Source organism: Gossypium hirsutum, chromosome A09, assembly GCF_007990345.1.
Source record: "Gossypium hirsutum isolate 1008001.06 chromosome A09, Gossypium_hirsutum_v2.1, whole genome shotgun sequence".
Classification (NCBI taxonomy): Eukaryota; Viridiplantae; Streptophyta; class Magnoliopsida; order Malvales; family Malvaceae; genus Gossypium; species Gossypium hirsutum.
The window spans coordinates 80,483,447-80,503,530 of record NC_053432.1 but is presented as its reverse complement, the minus strand read 5'-3'; the positions used below and the strand labels follow the sequence as shown (position 1 = coordinate 80,503,530).

At 33.5% G+C, this 20,084-nt stretch overlaps 4 protein-coding genes, 1 non-coding gene and 1 pseudogene across 6 annotated transcripts; 4 read left to right on the top strand and 2 right to left on the bottom strand.

Annotated features, from left to right (window-relative positions):
• Positions 1-945: 945 nt before the first annotated feature.
• LOC107935202 (plastid lipid-associated protein 3, chloroplastic) lies at positions 946-3,049 on the top strand. 2 transcript variants are annotated; one of them, XM_016867768.2, is made up of 4 exons: positions 946-1,771; positions 2,035-2,230; positions 2,472-2,664; positions 2,756-3,049. In XM_016867768.2, exons 1-4 carry the CDS (start codon positions 1,176-1,178, stop codon positions 2,842-2,844), a joined length of 1,074 nt encoding a protein of 357 aa, XP_016723257.2. In that variant the 5' UTR covers positions 946-1,175; the 3' UTR covers positions 2,845-3,049. The 2 variants fall into 2 exon arrangements, with proteins under 2 accessions (XP_016723257.2, XP_016723256.2); XM_016867767.2 differs by having other exon boundaries at positions 953-1,771; positions 2,472-3,049.
• A 1,504-nt stretch (positions 3,050-4,553) lies between these two features.
• On the top strand, positions 4,554-7,033 carry LOC107935184 (syntaxin-22). Its single transcript, XM_016867751.2, has 7 exons — positions 4,554-4,927; positions 5,274-5,367; positions 5,557-5,696; positions 5,897-5,971; positions 6,336-6,493; positions 6,580-6,680; positions 6,774-7,033. The coding sequence occupies exons 1-7, from the start codon at positions 4,737-4,739 to the stop codon at positions 6,837-6,839; spliced, it is 825 nt and encodes a 274-aa protein (XP_016723240.1). The 5' UTR covers positions 4,554-4,736; the 3' UTR covers positions 6,840-7,033.
• Positions 7,034-8,483: 1,450 nt separating this feature from the next.
• TRNAW-CCA (transfer RNA tryptophan (anticodon CCA)) lies at positions 8,484-8,555 on the bottom strand. The gene has a single exon. It is a non-coding gene; the product is annotated as a tRNA-Trp (tRNA).
• A 1,818-nt stretch (positions 8,556-10,373) lies between these two features.
• On the bottom strand, positions 10,374-12,251 carry LOC107935207 (inositol-tetrakisphosphate 1-kinase 1). The gene has a single exon (XM_016867772.2). It carries the CDS (start codon positions 11,845-11,847, stop codon positions 10,741-10,743), a length of 1,107 nt encoding a protein of 368 aa, XP_016723261.2. The 5' UTR covers positions 11,848-12,251; the 3' UTR covers positions 10,374-10,740.
• A 3,784-nt stretch (positions 12,252-16,035) lies between these two features.
• On the top strand, positions 16,036-18,321 carry LOC107935209 (uncharacterized membrane protein At4g09580-like; annotated as a pseudogene).
• A 523-nt stretch (positions 18,322-18,844) lies between these two features.
• LOC107935189 (RING-H2 finger protein ATL29) lies at positions 18,845-19,729 on the top strand. Its single transcript, XM_016867756.2, has one exon. It carries the CDS (start codon positions 18,845-18,847, stop codon positions 19,727-19,729), a length of 885 nt encoding a protein of 294 aa, XP_016723245.1.
• Positions 19,730-20,084: the final 355 nt, after the last annotated feature.

Sequence of the window (20,084 nt, the reverse complement as noted above, 5' to 3'; positions counted from 1 at the left end):
ATAAATAAATATAAAAAAATTATTTCATTTAAACAGGGAGAAGTGGAATGGCATCTTCACTGTTTTTGGACTCACTCAGCAAACAACTCGGCATTAGTATTATATGACATTGGCGAGATTGCCAGCCAAAAACATCATTTTCCATGGTTTATTCACCCAACACCACTTCTTTCAATTTAGAATATTAAATCAATAAATAAAACCCAAAAAACTATTATTATTATTATTTTTTAGTCCGTTTCAATTTTTTTTTCACAGATGGAAAACAAATGCAATATAGATATAGTGGCGTCAAGATTATAAATATTACTATTTAATTGAAAATATTTACATTTGATCATTTTAAAATTCACTATTATTAAATAAAATAATTATATTATATGTTATAATATTTTTTAAATTTATCAAAGATATCTTAAATAAAAAGATAAATCATATTAGTAGTAACCTAATTACTAATAAATTTATTTTTTAGTTATTTAATTATGAAAATATATGTTAGTTAGTTGATGATTAAAACAGACAAAATTAAATAATTAATTGATTATTTTATAATTTTTCATAGTTAAATGATAATTTTTTTACTAATAATTTGATGACTATTAATGTAATTTATCCTGTATAAAATTTAATACACTCAAAAGTAATGGCGTAATCCAGTTGAGACAAGCTTGTATACTACCAAGTTGAAACTTAACTCAAAATTTGAAACTCAATACTCGACTCAAGCTTAATTAAACATTTATTTTTAAGTTTGAGTTTGATTAAGCTCATTTGCTATTTTTGTACTCGAGCTCATAATTAAGCTTTAAGGTTAATAGTATATATAAAATACAAAAAACTTGATAAGATTTAATCAAGTATTATTAAATTTGAATTTTGCTTGATTGATAGTCTGAGTTATTCAAACTCGACGTGATAATTAAATCAAAATAAATTTATTCAGAGAATCTCAAATAATTTACGAGCATAATTCCCACCCATGCATTAACCATGACAGCTGAAACAAAAATCTAATTAGTAATTTTTACTTAGTGGCTTAATAATTAAAAGAAAAAATCTAAGATTTTCCTGTGAGCAATTTTGGTTATGTTTGTTTGAAAACCACAGAAGAAGCTACTAATCAATGAGAAGCTGAGTTGCAGAGGAAGTTGAAAGATCGAAACCAAAAGAAAATGGCGCTTCTCCTCACCGCTCAACCTTCTGCTCTCCTCCGATCCAAATCTCTCAAAGTCAAGTCTTTCTTCTCTCAATCCCCTAAGCCTACTTCTCTCTCCTTCCCCTTTTCAAGTAAACCCCACAAACCCCTCAGTTTCTCTTCTTTCATTTCCCTTTCCAGCTCACGATCCGACCCTACGCCCGAATCCGATTCCGACCCAGAAACCCCCACCCAGATTAACATAACCGATGAATGGGGTGAAAGATCGGAGCTTGGGTCGGAACCCGAACCTACCAAGCTTCCCGATTCTGATCCTCCGAGGAACGAGGACGAGTGGGAGGAAGAGTATGTTGAGAAAGGTAACGGTACCCCCGCCGCTGCCCAAGGAGCTGCTGAGCCAGCGACTGCGGATGTGGCGGAGGGTTTTGATGATAGAGTTGCGGATTTGAAGAGGTGTTTGGTGGATTCGGTTTACGGGACGGAGTTGGGGTTTCGAGCGGGGCAGGAGTTAAGGGCTGAGATTTTGGAGTTAGTCAATCAGTTGGAAGCTGTTAACCCGACCCGAGCTCCGATTGAGGCCACTCAGCTTCTTGATGGCAACTGGATTTTGCTGTGAGTGCCTTCTTTATTTAAATATTATTGCTTGATGAAAATTGCTCTTGATTGAGTTGGAAAATGTTTGATTCTGTTGAAACAATGCATTTATTTAGGGCCTGCAATTATGCATTTTCTGCCCTTGTAAGCATTGACATTAGCTCCATTACATGTTTTAAAGCTTAGCATTGAATGGAACCGTATTGCTAATCCCATGATTGAAAATAATGCTAGTTTATTGAGTAATACATGTTCTTATCTCATACTTAATTGATTTTCAGGTATACGGCATTTTCAGAACTGTTGCCACTACTGGCAGCTGGTGCAACCCCCTTACTGAAAGTTAAAAGCATAAGCCAATCAATTGATACAGCGAGTCAGTCTATTGTGAACTCCACCACATTGTCTGGCCCTTTTGCTGATCTCTCCTTTAGTGCATCAGCTACCTTCGAAGTTAGATCTCCTTCAAGAATACAGGTAAATCCTAAATTAAACCCAATTGCTGTTGTTTAAGCTATATATGTATTGAGTTAACACTGGCTTCATTGCGAAAAAACTAGAAGCGTGTTATCCAACAAAAGATTGCATCTTTCGACACTGTATATATATATATGGTGTTGAGATCTATGAGCAAGCGAATTGTTAATTGAAATTATTGTGAATGATGGTTGTTGTCGTATTATTGATTTTGGAAATCTTAATGTATTGAAACATTCAGGTTGAATTTAAGGAAGGGATAGTGCAACCTCCAGAAATAAAACCAAGTGTTGATCTTCCTGCAGATATAGATGTCTTTGGTCAAAGAATTAGTTTGTCGCCTGTGCAGCAATCTCTTGGCCCCCTGCAGGATTTAGTCGCAAATATTTCAAGAACCATTTCGGGTCAGCCACCTCTTAAGATTCCCATTCCTGGTAAACGATCAAGTTCCTGGCTTCTGATTACGTATCTTGATGAAGATCTTCGGATATCTAAAGGAGATGGTGGTCTTTTTGTGCTTGCTAGACAGGGGAGTCCTCTTCTGGAGCAGTAGCCATACAGTATCTATGAAGGGGATGTACCATATATATTGTTGTTGTCGTCCTTTCCACTGAGAGCCAAGGAAATTTTTGCTGTTGATAATTCTTACATGTCAAGTGTAGGATAAAAATAATACTTGTGGGAGACTTCTAAAAGTATGCATTTGAAGGAGAAATTGAACAATTTCATTTCCTGATTGCGAGGTGTAAAACTAGAAATACTTGGTCTGTTGATAATGGTATCTAGTGGAATCCTATATGTAAGTTGGGTTTAATATTATATGTTGTTTATTAATGTTAGGCAGAACCATTACAATAGCTTGGAGCCATAGCCAATTGCATTTCTGGCTTCAATGTTGATTTGATTCTTTACATTCTTTGCGCGGGGCTATGGTTTCCTTAGCCAGAGATTTTTATTCTCTTTCTGGGGTCTGAGACTCTATGGTATCTGGTAACCATATAGGATTTCAGCAGTACTCTTTTAGAGCTATTTTCATTTGGAGCACTGAATTTTTTTACAATTGGACAATATCGAATTAGTGAAATCGGAAATTGAAGTTTGAATGATGTTCTCTTATGAAACAATAAAAAGAAATTGGTGGGTTGACCGGTCTTTTAGGTTATTCATTTATTTCTTTTTATTTAATTCAAAAGTTCAGTTGAGGATAACTTTGTATATATATTGGCAACCAACGTGTCCAGCTTGACTCGAATTTAGGCTACACCTGAGAATCTAGGTTATACTTGAGACGGTGAATACTCTTGACCATCAAATCATTATGGGAGATTCAACTTTATATCTTTAGGATTTCTAGTATATACTTCAATAAAATTTAGGGTAAATTACTAAAATAGTAATTTTTGTTGGTCTCAGATTATATTTTAGTCACTTATGTTTAAAATGTTATGTTTTAACATTTTAGTTATTGAGCTGTTAATGGTGTAAAGGTAAGCTGATCTGGCACGTTGAATTATTATTTTAAACGAAAATTTTAGGTTAAATTTTATAATTGATTCTTATATTTTTTTTTTATTTTGAGCAACTTAATTTTTTTCTTTTATATTCTTTTAAGTTCCTTTTTCTATTCTCATTCTCTTCTGCTTTTTCCTTCTTCATTTCTTTTAACTTAGTTTTTTTATATTTTCTATTTGTTAAAACTAGTTCACAAGTTCGCCTCACTTGAAAAAATTAAATTGTTCAAAAAAATAAAAGTATAGGGACTAGTTTTAACAAATGAAAAACATAAAAAAAAATTACATTAAATTGCTTAAAACGAAAAAATATGAAAACTGATTGTATAAATTAATCTAAAATTTTTGTTTGAAATTATGATTTAACGTGTTACATCAGCTTACCATTACATCGTTAACTTCTTAGTAACTAAAATATTACAACACGACAATGTAAGTGACTAAAATTTAACATTTTAAATATAAATAACTAAAATGTAATATAAGGTAAACAAAAATGATTATTTTAGTAATTTACCTTGAGATATATTGGTAGAGAATTCTATTCTAATCTTCTCCCTCAGCTTTTCTTTCAAAGTAATAAAGCATACCGTTAACGTTACTTTATCCCAAGGAAAAAAAATAGATTAAGGCTCAAAGTACAAAATAAAATTAAGTCATCCCATTACTTAAAATATTTGCATTTCAACCAAACTCTATTACTTGTTATATGATTAATCAAATAAATAAAACATCACCAAAACAAATAAATGGATAACGAACGATAATATTTCCCTTATTAAATATATATTTTTTATTTTATTTGTTTTTTCGAAAACGTCAAATAATTTCCTTCCCTCTCAATTCTCGCCCTGTTTCTTCACCTACTTCTCAACAGTTAATTTTAAACGGTGCAACAGAACAGAGTTTTAGCTTGTTTCTTTGCTTTTTTCCCATCCCTCTTCTCGAGAAAATGGTGTGTTCGTAACAAGAAGACACACAGAGGAGGAGCAATCATGAGCTTTCAGGATCTGGAAGCTGGACGGTCATTTCCTTCGAGGCAGCAAAACCTCATCAATGGCAAGCAAGACGCCACGCAAGCTGTGGCTTCTGGTATTTTCCAGATCAATACCGCTCTCTCCACCTTCCAACGACTCGTCAACACCCTTGGTACCCCTAAGGACTCGCCCGACCTCCGTGAAAAACTGTTAAGTCTTCCCAATTCAGTCCTTTCGCTTACGATTTTAACTGTTCACCGTATTTCAATGCTATCATCATTTGATTTTGGATCAAATTAGACAAAACTGTTTCTTATATTTGTTAATCGCTTTGATTTTAGCTTTTGTATCAAGTCCAATTTAGATGAAATTCTCTAAATTTATAACTTTATATTGTTTCTTGATAGTTAACGTTGGTGTTTTTATGATCACTTAGCGATCTGCCAACATTGTATTGCATAAGCAATGATCTTTCGAATTTCTCGAGTGATTTTTATTATATTCTAATCAGATCATGAGTGGGGGAATATAGCTGACATGTTTCTCAATTGGCAGGCACAAAACGAGGCTGCATATTGGACAATTAGTGAAGGACACTTCCACCAAAGTTAAACAAGCTAGTGAAACAGATCACCGTGATGAAGTTAGCGTAAGCTTGGATTTTGGTTGATTATAGCTGTGGACCTCTGGTGTTATTCATTCATAATATTTCTTTTGTTCTATTCCAACTCATAGTAACTCATCATGCATTGGTGATTGAATTTATTGATAAAACCACTCAACGCCCCCTTTCCGCTCAGGAACTACTTGATGCCCTTTTAATCCTTTGTAATTGTGGGCAAGCAAGAAGATAATAGATGCTAAACTTGCCAAGGATTTTCAAGCAGTTTTGAAAGAGTTTCAGAAGGCTCAACGGCTTGCAGCCGAAAGAGAAACGGCATACACTCCTTTTGTTCCCCAGGCAGTTCTTCCTTCAAGGTAGTTTCATGTATAGGACGGTTCATCATTCTTGTGTTAGTGGCATACTTAGAAAATTGAGTTATTAGCAAGATGGTCTTCGCAAATCACACATAAAATTATCTATATTGATTACTGAAGTTTCTGCCATTTACTGTTTGCAAGTGCAAAATTTGTTTTGTGTGGATATCCTTAATCATGCTTCTTCCTGTTACATGCAGCAACGGGACCAGTGAGATAGACTTAGCTTCAGATAAAGGTGCTGAACAGCAAGCCCTTCTTGTGGAATCAAGAAGGTAAGTTCTGGTTTACAAATAGATTAGGAAGTTGCATGAATCCTCTGTGTCAGTTCTTTTTTCCTTGTAAAATATATGAATCTACATGCAAGCTTTGCCTCTCTGTACATTTATATGCATACAAACACTTGTTCAAGGGTGATAATGATCAAAAAGATCTCAAGTGACATTATGTCTTTCTGAATTGTATATTCTAAATACTTATGGAGCCATATCCTGCTACTACTATAAGTATTGCTTCTCTGTGATCCATGGATGTTGTTTATCTATTATATTCTTATAACTGAATATCATTTGATATCCAACTACAGCCTTTTTACCGTTTGAGTATTTTTTTCGTTTGAGTATTTTTTTCTTCTTAAAGACAGGAGGTTGTGCTGTTGGATAATGAGATTACATTTAATGAGGCTATTATTGAAGAAAGAGAACTAGGAATACAAGAAATTCAGCAGAAAATTGGTGAGGTCAACGAGATATTCAAAGATCTTGCAGTGCTAGTTCATGAACAAGGAGCTCTAATTGGTAAAAGCATTTCATCCTTTGCACTGAATTCACTATGCTTGTTCTGAATCACCTTGAAATGTACCAAAAGCATATCTATAATGCAGATGACATCGGAACACATATCGAAAATTCACAGGTTGCCACTGTACAAGCAAAATCCCATCTTGTAAAAGCTACAAAGATCCAGAGATCAAGTTCTTCTCTGGTAACATACAATACTCTGATTCTTTATAAAAAGCACCATCAGGACACATATATATGCTCTGATTGATGGCACCATCTAAATTGGCTTGTGCAGGCCTGCTTGCTCCTGGTGATATTCGGAATTGTGCTTCTCATCGTGATTGTAGTACTTGCAGCCTGATCAAGAAGAGTAAGTTCAAAGATCTTGTCATTTCTAGTCTTCGTATATGGTATGTGGTTATAAGTCACCCATTATGATATTTTGTTGGTCTTTGGGTTTGCTGAGGGTGTGTTACAGCTTTATGTGTATTATACTTTACGTCTTGTTGGAATTTACTGTAATAATAGTTGCTGTAATTATTGTTCGGTTTTCCATATCATTATCGGGCCTTATTTTCCATGCCTTTTTTAATCCTTCCTATTGCGACAAGCAACTTCCCAGGCGATCGAATAATAAGGGCAAGTAGCTCTATGTAATATTCCATTGCAAGGTAGTTTGCAATGTCCGGTAAATTTATTTATTTTTATTAAAATTAGTACGTATCAGTATTAATTTGTTTAGATACACTGTTTCAAATTTAGTTATATTTTAAATTATATATTTAATATATGTATATAAATATATAATATATTGACAAATATCAAATTAATATTAAATAAATATTAAATATAAAATATTTATGTATCTGTCGAAGTATAATAGTTCGATAAATTTTTTGTTATTTTTTACCATACAGAAAAGATTAGAAATTGTATATATATTATTCATGTATCAATTGGTACATAATATTTTAATTAATGTGACCGAAATTGAGTGGAATTAAAATTTTAATTGGTATAAAAAGAGAATTAATTACACTAATTTATTATTAGAAAAATACGCTCAGGTTGAAATCGTTACCAAACCGACTGCATAGATGTATAGTCCAAATCTTATAAAATAATCAATACAAAAAATGTCCAATGTACAATTTATATTTTACACCATTTGAAAGCGGATATAGCTATGTGGAAGAACTTTAAGTTAGCACCAAAAAGAAAATTATAAGTGGTTAAAAATGTAAATTTATTATTATATTAATTTAGTGGTTAAAATGTGATTTTTTTTTAAAAATATAAGTGTAATTTTATATTTTTGAGAAATTAAATTCACCACTAATCCTAAATTACCCGTTTCTATGCCCTAATTTTTTTTAAAAAAAATTCAAATCGACTTTCAAAATAGAATTAATCTTTTATTTTTTTTCTCTAAATGTACTCGTATGGTTTTTAAAATTAAATAAAAATACAGTTGGAATAATTTTAAGTTGTTCTGTGAGTTAGATTATCTCAAGACAAATTTAACTTTAAAAATGGAAGATTGATTATGACTTGTTATGTTCATTATCGATGGTGTTTGTTAAAGGGAACAAAGATTACTCTTTCATTATTCTAATAGGATATTTTTGAATCATTATGGACGGTGTTTGTTAAAGGGAACAAAGATTAATCTTTCATTATTCCAATAAGATATTTTTGAAAGATTGTAAATCTTTATAAATTATAATCATAGTTAAACAGGAAATTATAACTTTATTCACATGCAACAACCACTTAATAATAAAGCTCGATGTATATTTAAATCTTAAGCCTTAAATTAATTGAACTACTTCTATAATATATATTTATTTGACTGATGTTATTTACAACGCATTGGACTATTTGGTACCTCCGCCTACGGAAATTTGGGTTGGGACTTGGGATCTGAATATGGAAAAAGAAATAAAGGGGGATCTGAAATAAAAATAGATAAGGGGAAAAAAACTGGAGATCAGTTCATGGGATTTGAACCCGACGTGAATCGAACACGCAACCTTCTGATCTGGAGTCAGACGCGCTACCATTGCGCCACGGATCCCCGTTCCTGTAACTTTCTTTAAGAAAGCTTTAATAATGAATAAAACATGGGTTAATGACACAAATCCGCCAAATAACGATTAAAACGAATGTGAAGGGAATCATTTAAATTCTTTTTATAAAAAAAAAGGCGTTTATATAACGTGAATAGGATGGGATTCCCACAACAGCAGGTAGCCATTGAAGGAAAGAAGTAGCACCAACAATTTGATTAAATGTCATTACAACTAAGCTCAAACACAGCCCCAAGATATGAGGCAACAAAAGAAGCAAAATATTGTAGATTCAATGAACCACAACCCATTTAAAAGCATCATTTGAATTTCAATACAAATGTGCTAATTTGAATAGATAAGATAAAATACCCTCAGCCAGCATTTATCTGTAAAAGGAAGCAAACTCTGAAATGGAAATAAACTTTTTAGATTCCCTCAACTTTCACCTTCATTACCTCTTTTGAAACCACCTTTCATTTTGTAGAGCATATCATGTTCACTACGTTAATGCACACACACATTCAACATGCATAATAAATGCTATTGTGATGGTCTCATCTATAAAGATAAAATTAGGTCAATATGCATGTACTGCATGAAGCTGTAAAATCTTTTAGCAAATATACAGAACTGGAACCCAAGCAACTGGAACGGGCTGAATTTGTCTCATTCAATGGCCATAACGGCAGCCAACAGGATTACAGGAGACAAAATAAATACAGGTATGCAAAAAAAAGAGCAACTCTACATAAGGTCAAGCTACTGGCATGCAGGCAACACGAAAACAATGTTTCACGTATTCCTAGCCAACACTTGGTGCCAGAACCAACTCATTAAAGTATATAGCTGTAAAGCTTTGATCACGACAAGTATGGTGGAAGCATAAACTTTAAAAGGCATTATGATTCAAAACAAGTGCAAAAGGTTTGGAATCTAATAACCGTCAAAATTTGTCGGTTATGGCAGCAATAGAAGTTGGTGGAAATAGTACCATAAAAGCAGGATGCAAGAACAGGACAAATGAAAAACCGTTGCATAGAAAACAGCAAGCCTTTGTATAAGATTTACGTTTCAATAGATTCCAAGGTCCTCACAGCATGCATATGCAACAAAGATATCATGACCCCTTATTCGATGCCAGTAGCTAAAAAGATCATTGCAACCATACCGATAAAGTGAATCAAAAACTTCCCACCTAATTCTCAATCAATCATAAAAACTAATCTGCAATTAATACAACATTTGGATATCAACACATCACTTGGCATTCAATTTCAAAATGTATTCCCTTATAGGAGAATTAAAAAGAAACAAAACTGATATTTTCGCTCCATTTAAAGCACCAATAGCTTTCTTTCGACACGTAGTATGCAATCTGGATGTACATTCTAAAGGTGATTTTATGGGGAAAAAAGGAGGTAGACCCTGTCTAAAACAGATTACAATCTCTGATATTCAACAACCACATTATATACCAATTACCCCTAAAACCTAGAAGAGAACATGAACTAAGGATTACCTGCAAATCGTAGAGGTGAATATGAACTAATTCCCCAAGCTGGCAACCTATGTACCTAAACTAAAAAGGGGTACCATAGCATCATCCTTATAAACATTTTTGGTAGGATTTAGTGAGGAACTACCACTAACTTCAAAGAACAAAACCCTTCTGGAGCCATACCAATCAATTCTTCAAATCTAAATCCGATCAAGCATCTAAAGAAGCACAACGATTTAATCAAAGCACATAAAAAGCAAGAAGACAAGAAATGAGTCTATGATTGACAAAAGCAAGAAAATTAAAATGAAACTATCATTGGAAATATGGAAAAATCCACTGATTAAAACTTGTCAAGGTGAAAACTATAACAGTTGCTTAGCAAAAGAACACTTGAAAGCCTCAAAGTACAACTTAAATTTCCCTAAAACGTCAAAGTATTTTGAGAAGTACCTATCTCCAAAGCAACAGCGGACAGAATATACATGATTAACACTGAAACACCATGTAATTTTTGTCAAGAGGCTACAACTAATCTCAAAGTACCCAACCTACTTATCGTCACCCCCTGTATGAACCAATACCTAACAATTGAAAAGTGTGCAACTTACTTTGCCTCCATTAGCCAGCACCAGGGTTCCATCCTTGTACAATTGCAACGACCCTCCAAAACAACCAGCTATGAAAACAAATCAAGCTACACCTTTCTCATCAAATTTCCCTACAATTTTTTGGTCGCTACAGCCGGAATTGGTCACAGTTTTCCTCACTTCTTCCTCGCAGTTAAGAAGCTGCCTTCCATCAGTGCCTGCCATTTTCTTCTGGCTACATTCTTCAAGCAAACCCTTTTCCCTTTCTTTCAGAATCATTATATCGCAAAAGAAATCAGTTAAAACTGTTTCATACCCTGGCATTTTTGCATAGCCCGGAAAATAGTTAATGTCAATGATAAGATAACGGTTTCCGAACCGGGTATCTCTTATCACATCAAAGTTAAACAAATTCAATTTCATCGCCTTCCTCAAACCCTTTGCAATATCTGTCATGAAAATCTGTGGTGGCAATTCAGTATCCTCCAAATTCATCATCTTATAATACGTATCATCGCTTTTCTCGTGAGTGGGCAAATTGGAAACTTGAGAAAACCGTAGAGAACCTTCCAAGCTCTTCAATTTTTCTTCCGAAACATCCGGTAATGACTTCCTTTTAACACATTGCACATATTCCCCAGCCACGTAAACCTTGAATATAACCCCTCCATGGTTAACAAACTCCTGCAATACAATAGGGGGCTTGAGCTTGTTCAACCCGTCGCGGTTAAAAACTAGAGTCATTTTGTGAGATTTGGCGCTTCCATCAGCCACCAAGGGCTTCGCAATCACTGGAAACTTAAGCAACTCCCACGCTTGGTTATCAAATAGGGTTTCTTGGTCGTAAATCACAATCTGTTTAGGGATCCCAAATGTTTCGCTTTGATTCTCGATCTTCAGTTCGGACACCACCTGCAGCATCGAAATCCTGTTGTGGAGCCGCTCAATCGCGTCGGGAGAATCGACGATTACGGCATTAGGGTTTCGAGAACGGAAATCCGCGAGTTGGATCTTCCAATCCTCACCGTACAACTTGTGGAGTACGCAATCGAACGGCCCTTGATCGACCAAAGAACGCTCCCTATCGATCTTAACCAGATCCACTCCTCGTGATTTCGCCAGGTTCACCAAAGATTCTCGAATGAAACTGTTCTCTTTCTTCGGCAAAAGCGCGTAACCAATCGCGAATCTCCTCTTCTCTCCCGCCATTTCTCTGATCTTTTCTCCCAACCCTTCAATTTCTATCTTCCAAAACAAAATTCTCTCTCCTTCTACTCGTTTGCTTCACCGTTTACAAAGCTCGATTCATAACACGAAACACTCGTTTCTTCGCATTTTAGATTTCCGAGGAACCAAACAAAAAGAGATACACTACTGATGAATTCATCAAAAGACTCAATTTCTTGGAATCTTTTATAGTGGGTTTTCCTTTTTATATATAAAATTTAATAATTTCTGGAAATTTTTATTTTTTCCTTGTAAGCCTTGGAAAAATCGAAATTAAAAATGGAAGGGGTAAGATAAGACCGTAATGGGGAGTTTTTTTTTTTTAATGTAAGAGAGAAAGAAAAATTAACGAAAATGTGATACCATGAAGGGAGGTAATATTTATAACTCCGACGAGACTAGGGTTAGAAGATGATGATAGAGTAACCCAGGGTGACGATGCAAGTGAAACACGTGGCGTGTTTTTATGATGATATACTGATTCGCGCCGCACAATTAACAGAATGCGTGGACGGATAATAGACGGTAGCTATTTTAGCTTAGGTCAAAATGACAGCTGAGTGATATGGTCAACGTTTGATTGAAATGATGTGGGAGAGACTGTTCTTTTTGCCTTTTAAGTTCTCCTTTTAGAGAAGAGAAGTTTCATCAAAAATAGAAAGAAAGTTTGATTTAACTCGTTTTTTATTTTAATAGAATCTTTTCCCATTATACAAAATTTCAGCATAAAACCTTTTTTTTACTAAATAGTAAGTTTACAATAAAAGTCAAACATACTTAAATGGTTATATACATAACAGGTGAATGTATCAAGAAATAAACTACAGATACATTATAAATAATTCGAAAAGTAAAACTATTTATCCACTTCAATCGTCAAAAGAATTATGAATTAGTGTGTTGTTCATCTTATCAGTGGATATTGACGTAGGTCTTGGGGTCAAGTGCTAGCAATATATGAAGTTATGAATTCGAGCAATTAAATTTCTATTGGTTTGAGAAATAAGTTATCGAAGGCTCAAAATATAGGTAATAAGAGATTTAGTATAAATTTCGAGATCAATAGTGAATCTAGAAATTAAATTTTGAGGTTTAATTAAAATTTTTAAGAATTTAATAATATTTTTTCAAAAACAGATGCATGATTTAATTAAAAATTTTAAAATATTAATGAGAATTTTTTTTTTTAAAGAAAAGAAGAGCTTAATTAAAATTTTGAATAAATTTCAAAGGAAATATAAAATTTTCTACAATTTTTTGGGGGGTGTTGTAGAAAGAAAATGAAGAGAAATGAAGCATAGGGTAATCAATGACAGGTCGCTAGCACGAAGACCAGTACTACCACTGACAACGCAAAAGGAGAGAAAAATGTGAGAAATGGCTAAGGATTGCAAAGACAACCCAATAAGCCACCAACCATAAAACCATTTAACATGGTAAAACAAATAAATAAACCATTTATGAAGGTGGTCTTCAAACAAAGTGAGCCTCCGGCCCGCGAAAATCAGACTCGGGGGGGGGGGGGGGGAGGGGGAAAATCTTCTCATTCTTTTTCGGGCTCAATGTTGGCCATTTTGGGAAGATATAAAAAAGTTAGGCAAGTGATTCTTATAGTTACTCTCTAACTTATAAATAAAAGAATAATATGCTTCGAACTTACATCCTGTTATATTAACAACAATTTCTATATCAAAGTTAAAACTAAATCGATTACATTACTTACTAAACAAAATCAACTTTGGAACTTTATGTTGAGTGACACGTGCATTTTAATCAGACTTTTATCTTGAAATTTAGTTAATTTTGAAAATTAATTAACAAAATTAACGTAAGTGTATAATTCAATATGAAATTGATGTTAAATTAAATGATTTAAAATATAAATTATTCTAATTCAGTAACTGAATTTATAATTAAATAAAAAAGTGTACTACTAATTTAACAAATCAGCATGTCTTGCACCCTTCTTTCTATATTTAAAGTAACAAATTCGGTATATAATTTTAATGTTTAATTTAATATATAATTTTTTTTGTCATAATTTGATATTTAAATTTGATTTTAAATTTTTATTTCGTATCTTAAGTGTGTTTGAACTCATGTTCTCCGGCACAGACCGCAATAATAATATCAACCGAATTAAGACTCAATCGAATTTTTTTTTAAGAATAGATATTTTGGGCATATTTAATATGGTATGGTTAATGTTATTCAATGACTTCTTTTTTCCACAATTCATGTATGAGTCTGTTTATAATTGAAGCAACCCTAAACATTGTATTTGATTTAATTAAAAATAATAATGTATTTAAAACCATAAAAATTAAAAACATGTCTCTAGTTTTAAAATTTCAACAATATGTTGAAAAGGAAATAAAAATGTTTGAAATTTGGTAAAGCTTTATACTTCTTTCTCTGAATTAGGCCCAACTAGAGCTGGATATATGTGGGCTTTGAAAGGCTTAAAAGGTATAAAGACCCAAAGCGAGAAAGCTTTTTTTTTCCCAAATTTAATCCAAATTTTAAATTAACCGCAAACTGTGACATGTTGTAATTAAATTTTAAATTATTAGAATTATATCAATTAACGTAGTTACCAGCATGAGGTTAAATGTCAAATTAGATTTAATACGGAGCATATATCTCTTCAAGTGTATGTCTCACATTCAATACCTCATTCTCTTTAGCTTCAAATCTTTTGGATCTTTATTTATTACTTTTAGATTCTTTCTTTTTCATTAGCTTTTGCTTGCCGTTGAATTATGCTATTTTTCATTTGGCTTCTTCTCATTTTTCAGGTTGTTTAGCCGTTAATATAGGTTTTTTTCTTACCTCGAACAACTTGAATTGAATCTTATCCGAGCCCTTACCATTCATTAGATTTGGGCTTTCTGAATTATTTCTCTTTATGTTAAAACTATTTTTACTCCCGTTGTTCTGAAAATCATCAAAAACACTGTTTTACTTAGAAATTTGTTAGAAATTTAATTTATTTGAGCTGAATTTTATATACAAATTTGTGACGGTGAAAAAAACATGTCCACGTAAAAAAGTTAAAAATAATGAAAAATGAAAAATACAAAAAAAAAACATTCATAAAATAATTTGGGAGTTGAATTTGGTGCTAAATTACCTATTTCTCACTTGGCTTGTTCTCACGTTTCAAATTGCTTAGTAGTTGAGATAGAATTTTTCCTTGCTTCAAACAACTTTAACTCGATCTTATTGCCCTTACCATTCGGTATCAATATATAAAGAAACAAATGAAATTTTAAAATCCATATCTATTATAAACAAGTTTTAAAAAATAAAGGGTTAAATGCACCAAACATCCTAAGCTATCGCTTAGATTGTAAATTAGTTTCTAAACTTTAAAATATTCTGATTAAGTTATTAAAGTATCAATATTGTATTAACCAAGTCCTTTTGTTAGTTTAATTATTAGTCTTGACATTAAATTTTTGTTCATATTTAATAAGGAGGATACTTGAAACACATAAAAAAAACATTATCAATAAAATTTAGGATGATTAAGTTTTTTAATACATTAGACTCAAATCAAAGTTTTTAGAATTGGATCGATAATCGAATCGATTCGACTGATTTGTTTGGTTCAATTGAATAAATTATTAAAATTATTTTTAAAATAGAGAAAACCAATTCAATTGGTTCAACCTCTTATTTTAGTTCGATATCCCAATTAGTCCCCGATCCAATCGATCTGATTTTGAAAGCAGTGATTCAAACTATCAAAGTGATAGCTAAAACACAATTTTAACTTCTGATTAACATGTTGTCAATATATTCCACGTTAGAAAGTTAAGTTACATTTTGAGGACTTAATTACAAATATTTCAAAATTTGAGACCAATTCAAAATCTAACCATAATCTGAGAGTGTTGAGTGAAATTAACCCTTAGACGCACACCTTCCCTACAATTGAAATCACGTGAGACGCGATGCCGTGGGCCTGGATTTGGTTGACGTAAGCCAATCTGATCACATCTCTATCCACACACGTTTTTAATCATTCCCTTCCTTTTTCTTCACTCAAAAAACTTTTTACTTTTTAGACCCTTTTTTGTTTTAAAAAATGACGTGTCAAAATCTCAGCTTTTTATAAATAAATAAATTCAATTATAGAACACAAATACGAAAAGACGACAAGTTGACAACAAGATTGTACTATGTTCTAAAAAAAGATGACGACCGACGACGCTGTTTCTTTCTTTCTTTATTAATTTCTTCATTTATTTTTACTGGTAATTTGTTTCTTTTTTCTGGTATCTTTTTTTCTCTTTCTTTGAGTTTGAGATAATAAAGAAGAATTTGAGAGAGGGAATGGAAGAGGAGGTGTCCCAAATGACAAATTAATTTTCAAATTCCAATTCACCACATAAAAGGAAAAGAAAATTATTGGGGGAAAGCACAAAACTGAAAACAGATAAGAGAAGGGAAGAGAATTATGGAAGGCAGAGAAGAGATTAAGGGATCAAAACCCAGTTTTCCTTTAAGCTTTTGGGAGGTGACGATGGCTTTTACGGTGGTGATGGGTTTTGTTTTGGGGCTTGGGGAGTTTATTTAACCATGCCCGCTTCTGATTATAGCTTCCTTAAATTACCCAGAAGCCTTGAAGATCTACATATCCTCAGGTTCGTTTGGCCTTTTGCTATTAATTTGGTTTTTTAGAAAAGAAAAAAAAAAGAAGAGATTGAATTGGTTACTTTAATGTGTTTTATTGGTGATTGAGAATGTATAACAAAATTAGTTGTGTTTTTGTATTTTTTTTTTCTGGGAAATATTTTGTTTTGGTGGGTAATGCTTTCTTTGAGATTCCATGCAATTCTTTTATGTTTTATTTTCTCTGTAATTTAACAAGTTATGGGATCCATCTGGTTTTCAAGCAATTGAAGCCTTTTTAGTTTCGTTTTTTCTTATAATGAATTTGGGCAACAAATGAATGAATTTTGGACTGGACTGCAATGTACTTCAGCTCATTAGGATCAATGGTGCAGAGAATAGAACTTCAAGTCCTTAGAGAACTAAGAATACCATAGAATAATGTGGGGCAATATTTATTGGTTAATGCTAAGTTTGATTCGATTATGTGAGATGGTTAGATATTTGCTTTAAAGAGATAGTTGGTGAGAAAATGCATTTGGTTAAAGAGGGTATACAATGAAATGAACTATCATGCTCTGATCATTTGAGCTCTCCAGGTTCACAATTAAAACATTTTTCTTCTCATTGGCTTATCCTAATCCCTGTGTTATCAGTCTTTTGTTCTGTCGTTTGTGTTGCTTTGATATGCATTGATTGTTTTTGTACAATGTATCATTGTAGAGATCACCTTGAAATCTACACAAGTGACTACACCCTACAAGTCTTGGTGGGGTATTGTGCAGTCTACATTTTCATGCAAACTTTCATGATTCCGGGAACTGTTTTCATGTCATTGCTCGCTGGAGCATTGTTTGGAGTCTTGAAAGGTGTAGCTCTTGTTGTGATCACCGCCACTGCCGGAGCTTCTTCATGCTATTTCCTGTCGAAATTAGTTGGACGCCCCCTTGTCATTTCCCTTTGGCCTGACAAGCTGAGCTTCTTCCAAGCTCAGGTGATTTCAACTCCTTGTTCAGTAAGTTGTCTTTTTCTTACATCGAGCTAAAAAGTATAATAAGCTTTATCGGCTTTTCGTGCTTGCAGGTGGCTCAAAGAAGAGAAAGCCTGTTGAACTATATGCTTTTTTTGAGGCTTACTCCAACTTTGCCGAACACATTCATTAATGTTGCTTCGCCTATTGTCGATGTGCCTTACCATATTTTCTTCATGGCAACTTTCATTGGACTTATTCCTGCTGCTTTCTTAACTGTCAGGGTATTTTACTTTGGACTTCCATGTGAAATTTGCATGTTAAGCTGTTAGACTGACATGGCAGAGCACATCCCTTGAATACAATCTTGATACTTAAATAACTTGTGGTTGCATGTTTCTTCTGCATGCAGGCAGGAATAGCTCTCGGAGAATTGCAATCGGTGGGGGATCTTTACAACTTCAACTCAATTGCCACTCTTTTCCTTATAGGGGTTGTCTCTGTCACGCCTACGCTAATGAGCAAGCCCAAATTATAGCATCCTAGCACCTGAGCTTGTGTATAGGCTAGCATCAAATAAATGCAATGTGCTGCTGCTGCTTCTCGGGTTAAACGGAATCCGCATCCAATACCAAACATGCTGATCGGATAAGGTGTTACTGTGCCAATCATCAAATTCTTTGCCATGCATTGTATTATTTGCTTTAACCATTCCCAGGTTAAGTCTGTATAGGAAGACGGATATAAGAAAAGTTGGGGAGAAGTTGTTATCTGTTTCAATTTCTAAAATTCATTGTCAGTAATAATACTACTCTTCAGTGTCTGTACAGATTGTATATCCATTTTTAGAAGCTTATCATTATCAATGGACATCTTGTCAAATGTTTGTACAAATTTACCACGGAGAACAAGGTTCACAATGCTAAAATTTACTCAATATGTTAATTGAGGTAATTCACCTTAAGAAACAAGAATTTATTAGGACACAAGGGTTGTTACTAAATAATTGTCGAAGGCAAGATATGGCTTTCAAAAGAAATGGCTAGAATTAAGCATGTGTCACAAATTTTAAGCTTTTAGATGGTCTATATCCAAGACTCACCATATTTATAGTTCCAACATATCGTAGTCATCAGAGGAAATTAAGGGCAAATATAACAGGATTCAGCCATAAGATCCAAATCCTTCTCGTAAGGACTCGTTCAATAACCCCGCATTTTTACCATTTGCCAAGCATCACCTTTCCAAATTAAGGTTACCAATCGCTTGTTCATACTCCTATAACAAAGAAAAATTGAAAAAAAAAAAAAAAAGGATTACTGATCTCATCTCCTAGAAAAGAAAAGTTAACACAGTCTAGCCAATGGTATATGCTACCATTTTTATTCAATGTCAACATATTCTTCTAATGTTGCTCATCCACCCTCAACATCATCAGCCTACAATCCCCCGGTGCCTGTAATCATAACAGTAATTTTCCTCCTTTCATTCTTATTTGGTTTCTTCACAGTACACTTTTTAAAGTGTCTCCTTGAATATATTGCAAGTAATAGGAACATTGAGGCTAACACTGCTGCAGATGTTGTGGTTGCTGCTGCCCCAGAAGATACAGCAAATAAAAGCAATGGTCTTGATCCTGAACTAGTACAAGCTTTCCCGACGTTCTATTATTCGACCGTCAAAGAGTTTCGTCGCGAAAAGTACGGCCTAGAATGTGCTATTTGTTTGGGGGAGTTCGTAGATGACGATATGCTTCGACTTTTGACGATTTGTTTCCATGTTTTCCATAAAGAATGTGTTGATCTTTGGCTTGAATCGAATAAAACATGCCCGGTTTGTCGTGGCGAGCTAGACGTGCCTAGGAAATCGTTAGAGAAATCTCCTGTACTGCTTCAGAGTAATTCCATGCATGAAATTGGGGCAAATCAAAGTCCTCTACAAAATGCTGTTTGCATTGAGATTAAAGAAGATAACAAGGAGAAAGCTGATGAAGCTCAAAGCTCTTCAACCACAAAAGAACATCACAAGAAACGTGAAGGAGTGGAAAGATTTTTTAGGTCAAATTCCACAGGCCACTCCATATTTAGAACTAGAGAAGAAGATGATAAATATACTCTAAGATTGCTTGACCATGTCAAAATAAAAATTTTAAGGGGACATAAAGCTGCAATAAGTTGTATATCATTTAGAGATTTTACAAGCCCCTTGAATTCCAAAAATGCAGCTTCAGGTGAAACATCAGAGTCACTTCAAGGTGACTTAGATAAAGTATAAGTTGATGTAGGCTCCTTTCTTCAATTATCTTAGGATATTCTAAATAGAATTTGAACTCATGCCTTCCTATTTCAATAAACTCAGGGGAAAAAAAAATAAACGAATTCATTGTGAACTTTCATCTATCTAATTTTTTTATCACTAGATTATATGTGGATGGGTATGGTATATGTAGTTTTGTAGTTTCAGAGGTGTGTAAATATTTGAACTTAAGAACAATAGTTGAGAGGAAAGCCAATTATATCGTGAAAGGATTTTATTACATTCCAGTTAAACGTTTCACTAAGCATTGCAGACATCATTGTAACTATACATACCATCACCAAAGAGTCACATGGATTAGCCTGCAATATGG

Excerpts from the sequence above, each read along its gene's own strand:
- LOC107935202 (XM_016867767.2), top strand. The coding sequence starts at position 1,176 with ATGGCGCTTCTCCTCACCGCTCAACCTTCTGCTCTCCTCCGATCCAAA. Across the intron at positions 1,772-2,034 it reads GATGGCAACTGGATTTTGCT|GTATACGGCATTTTCAGAAC; the intron begins GTGAGTGCCTTC and ends ATTGATTTTCAG. Across the intron at positions 2,231-2,471 it reads GATCTCCTTCAAGAATACAG|GTTGAATTTAAGGAAGGGAT; the intron begins GTAAATCCTAAA and ends TGAAACATTCAG.
- LOC107935184 (XM_016867751.2), top strand. The coding sequence starts at position 4,737 with ATGAGCTTTCAGGATCTGGAAGCTGGACGGTCATTTCCTTCGAGGCAG. Across the intron at positions 4,928-5,273 it reads CCCGACCTCCGTGAAAAACT|GCACAAAACGAGGCTGCATA; the intron begins GTTAAGTCTTCC and ends CTCAATTGGCAG. Across the intron at positions 6,494-6,579 it reads TGAACAAGGAGCTCTAATTG|ATGACATCGGAACACATATC; the intron begins GTAAAAGCATTT and ends TCTATAATGCAG.
- LOC107935207 (XM_016867772.2), bottom strand. The coding sequence starts at position 11,847 with ATGGCGGGAGAGAAGAGGAGATTCGCGATTGGTTACGCGCTTTTGCCG.
- LOC107935189 (XM_016867756.2), top strand. The coding sequence starts at position 18,845 with ATGTCAACATATTCTTCTAATGTTGCTCATCCACCCTCAACATCATCA.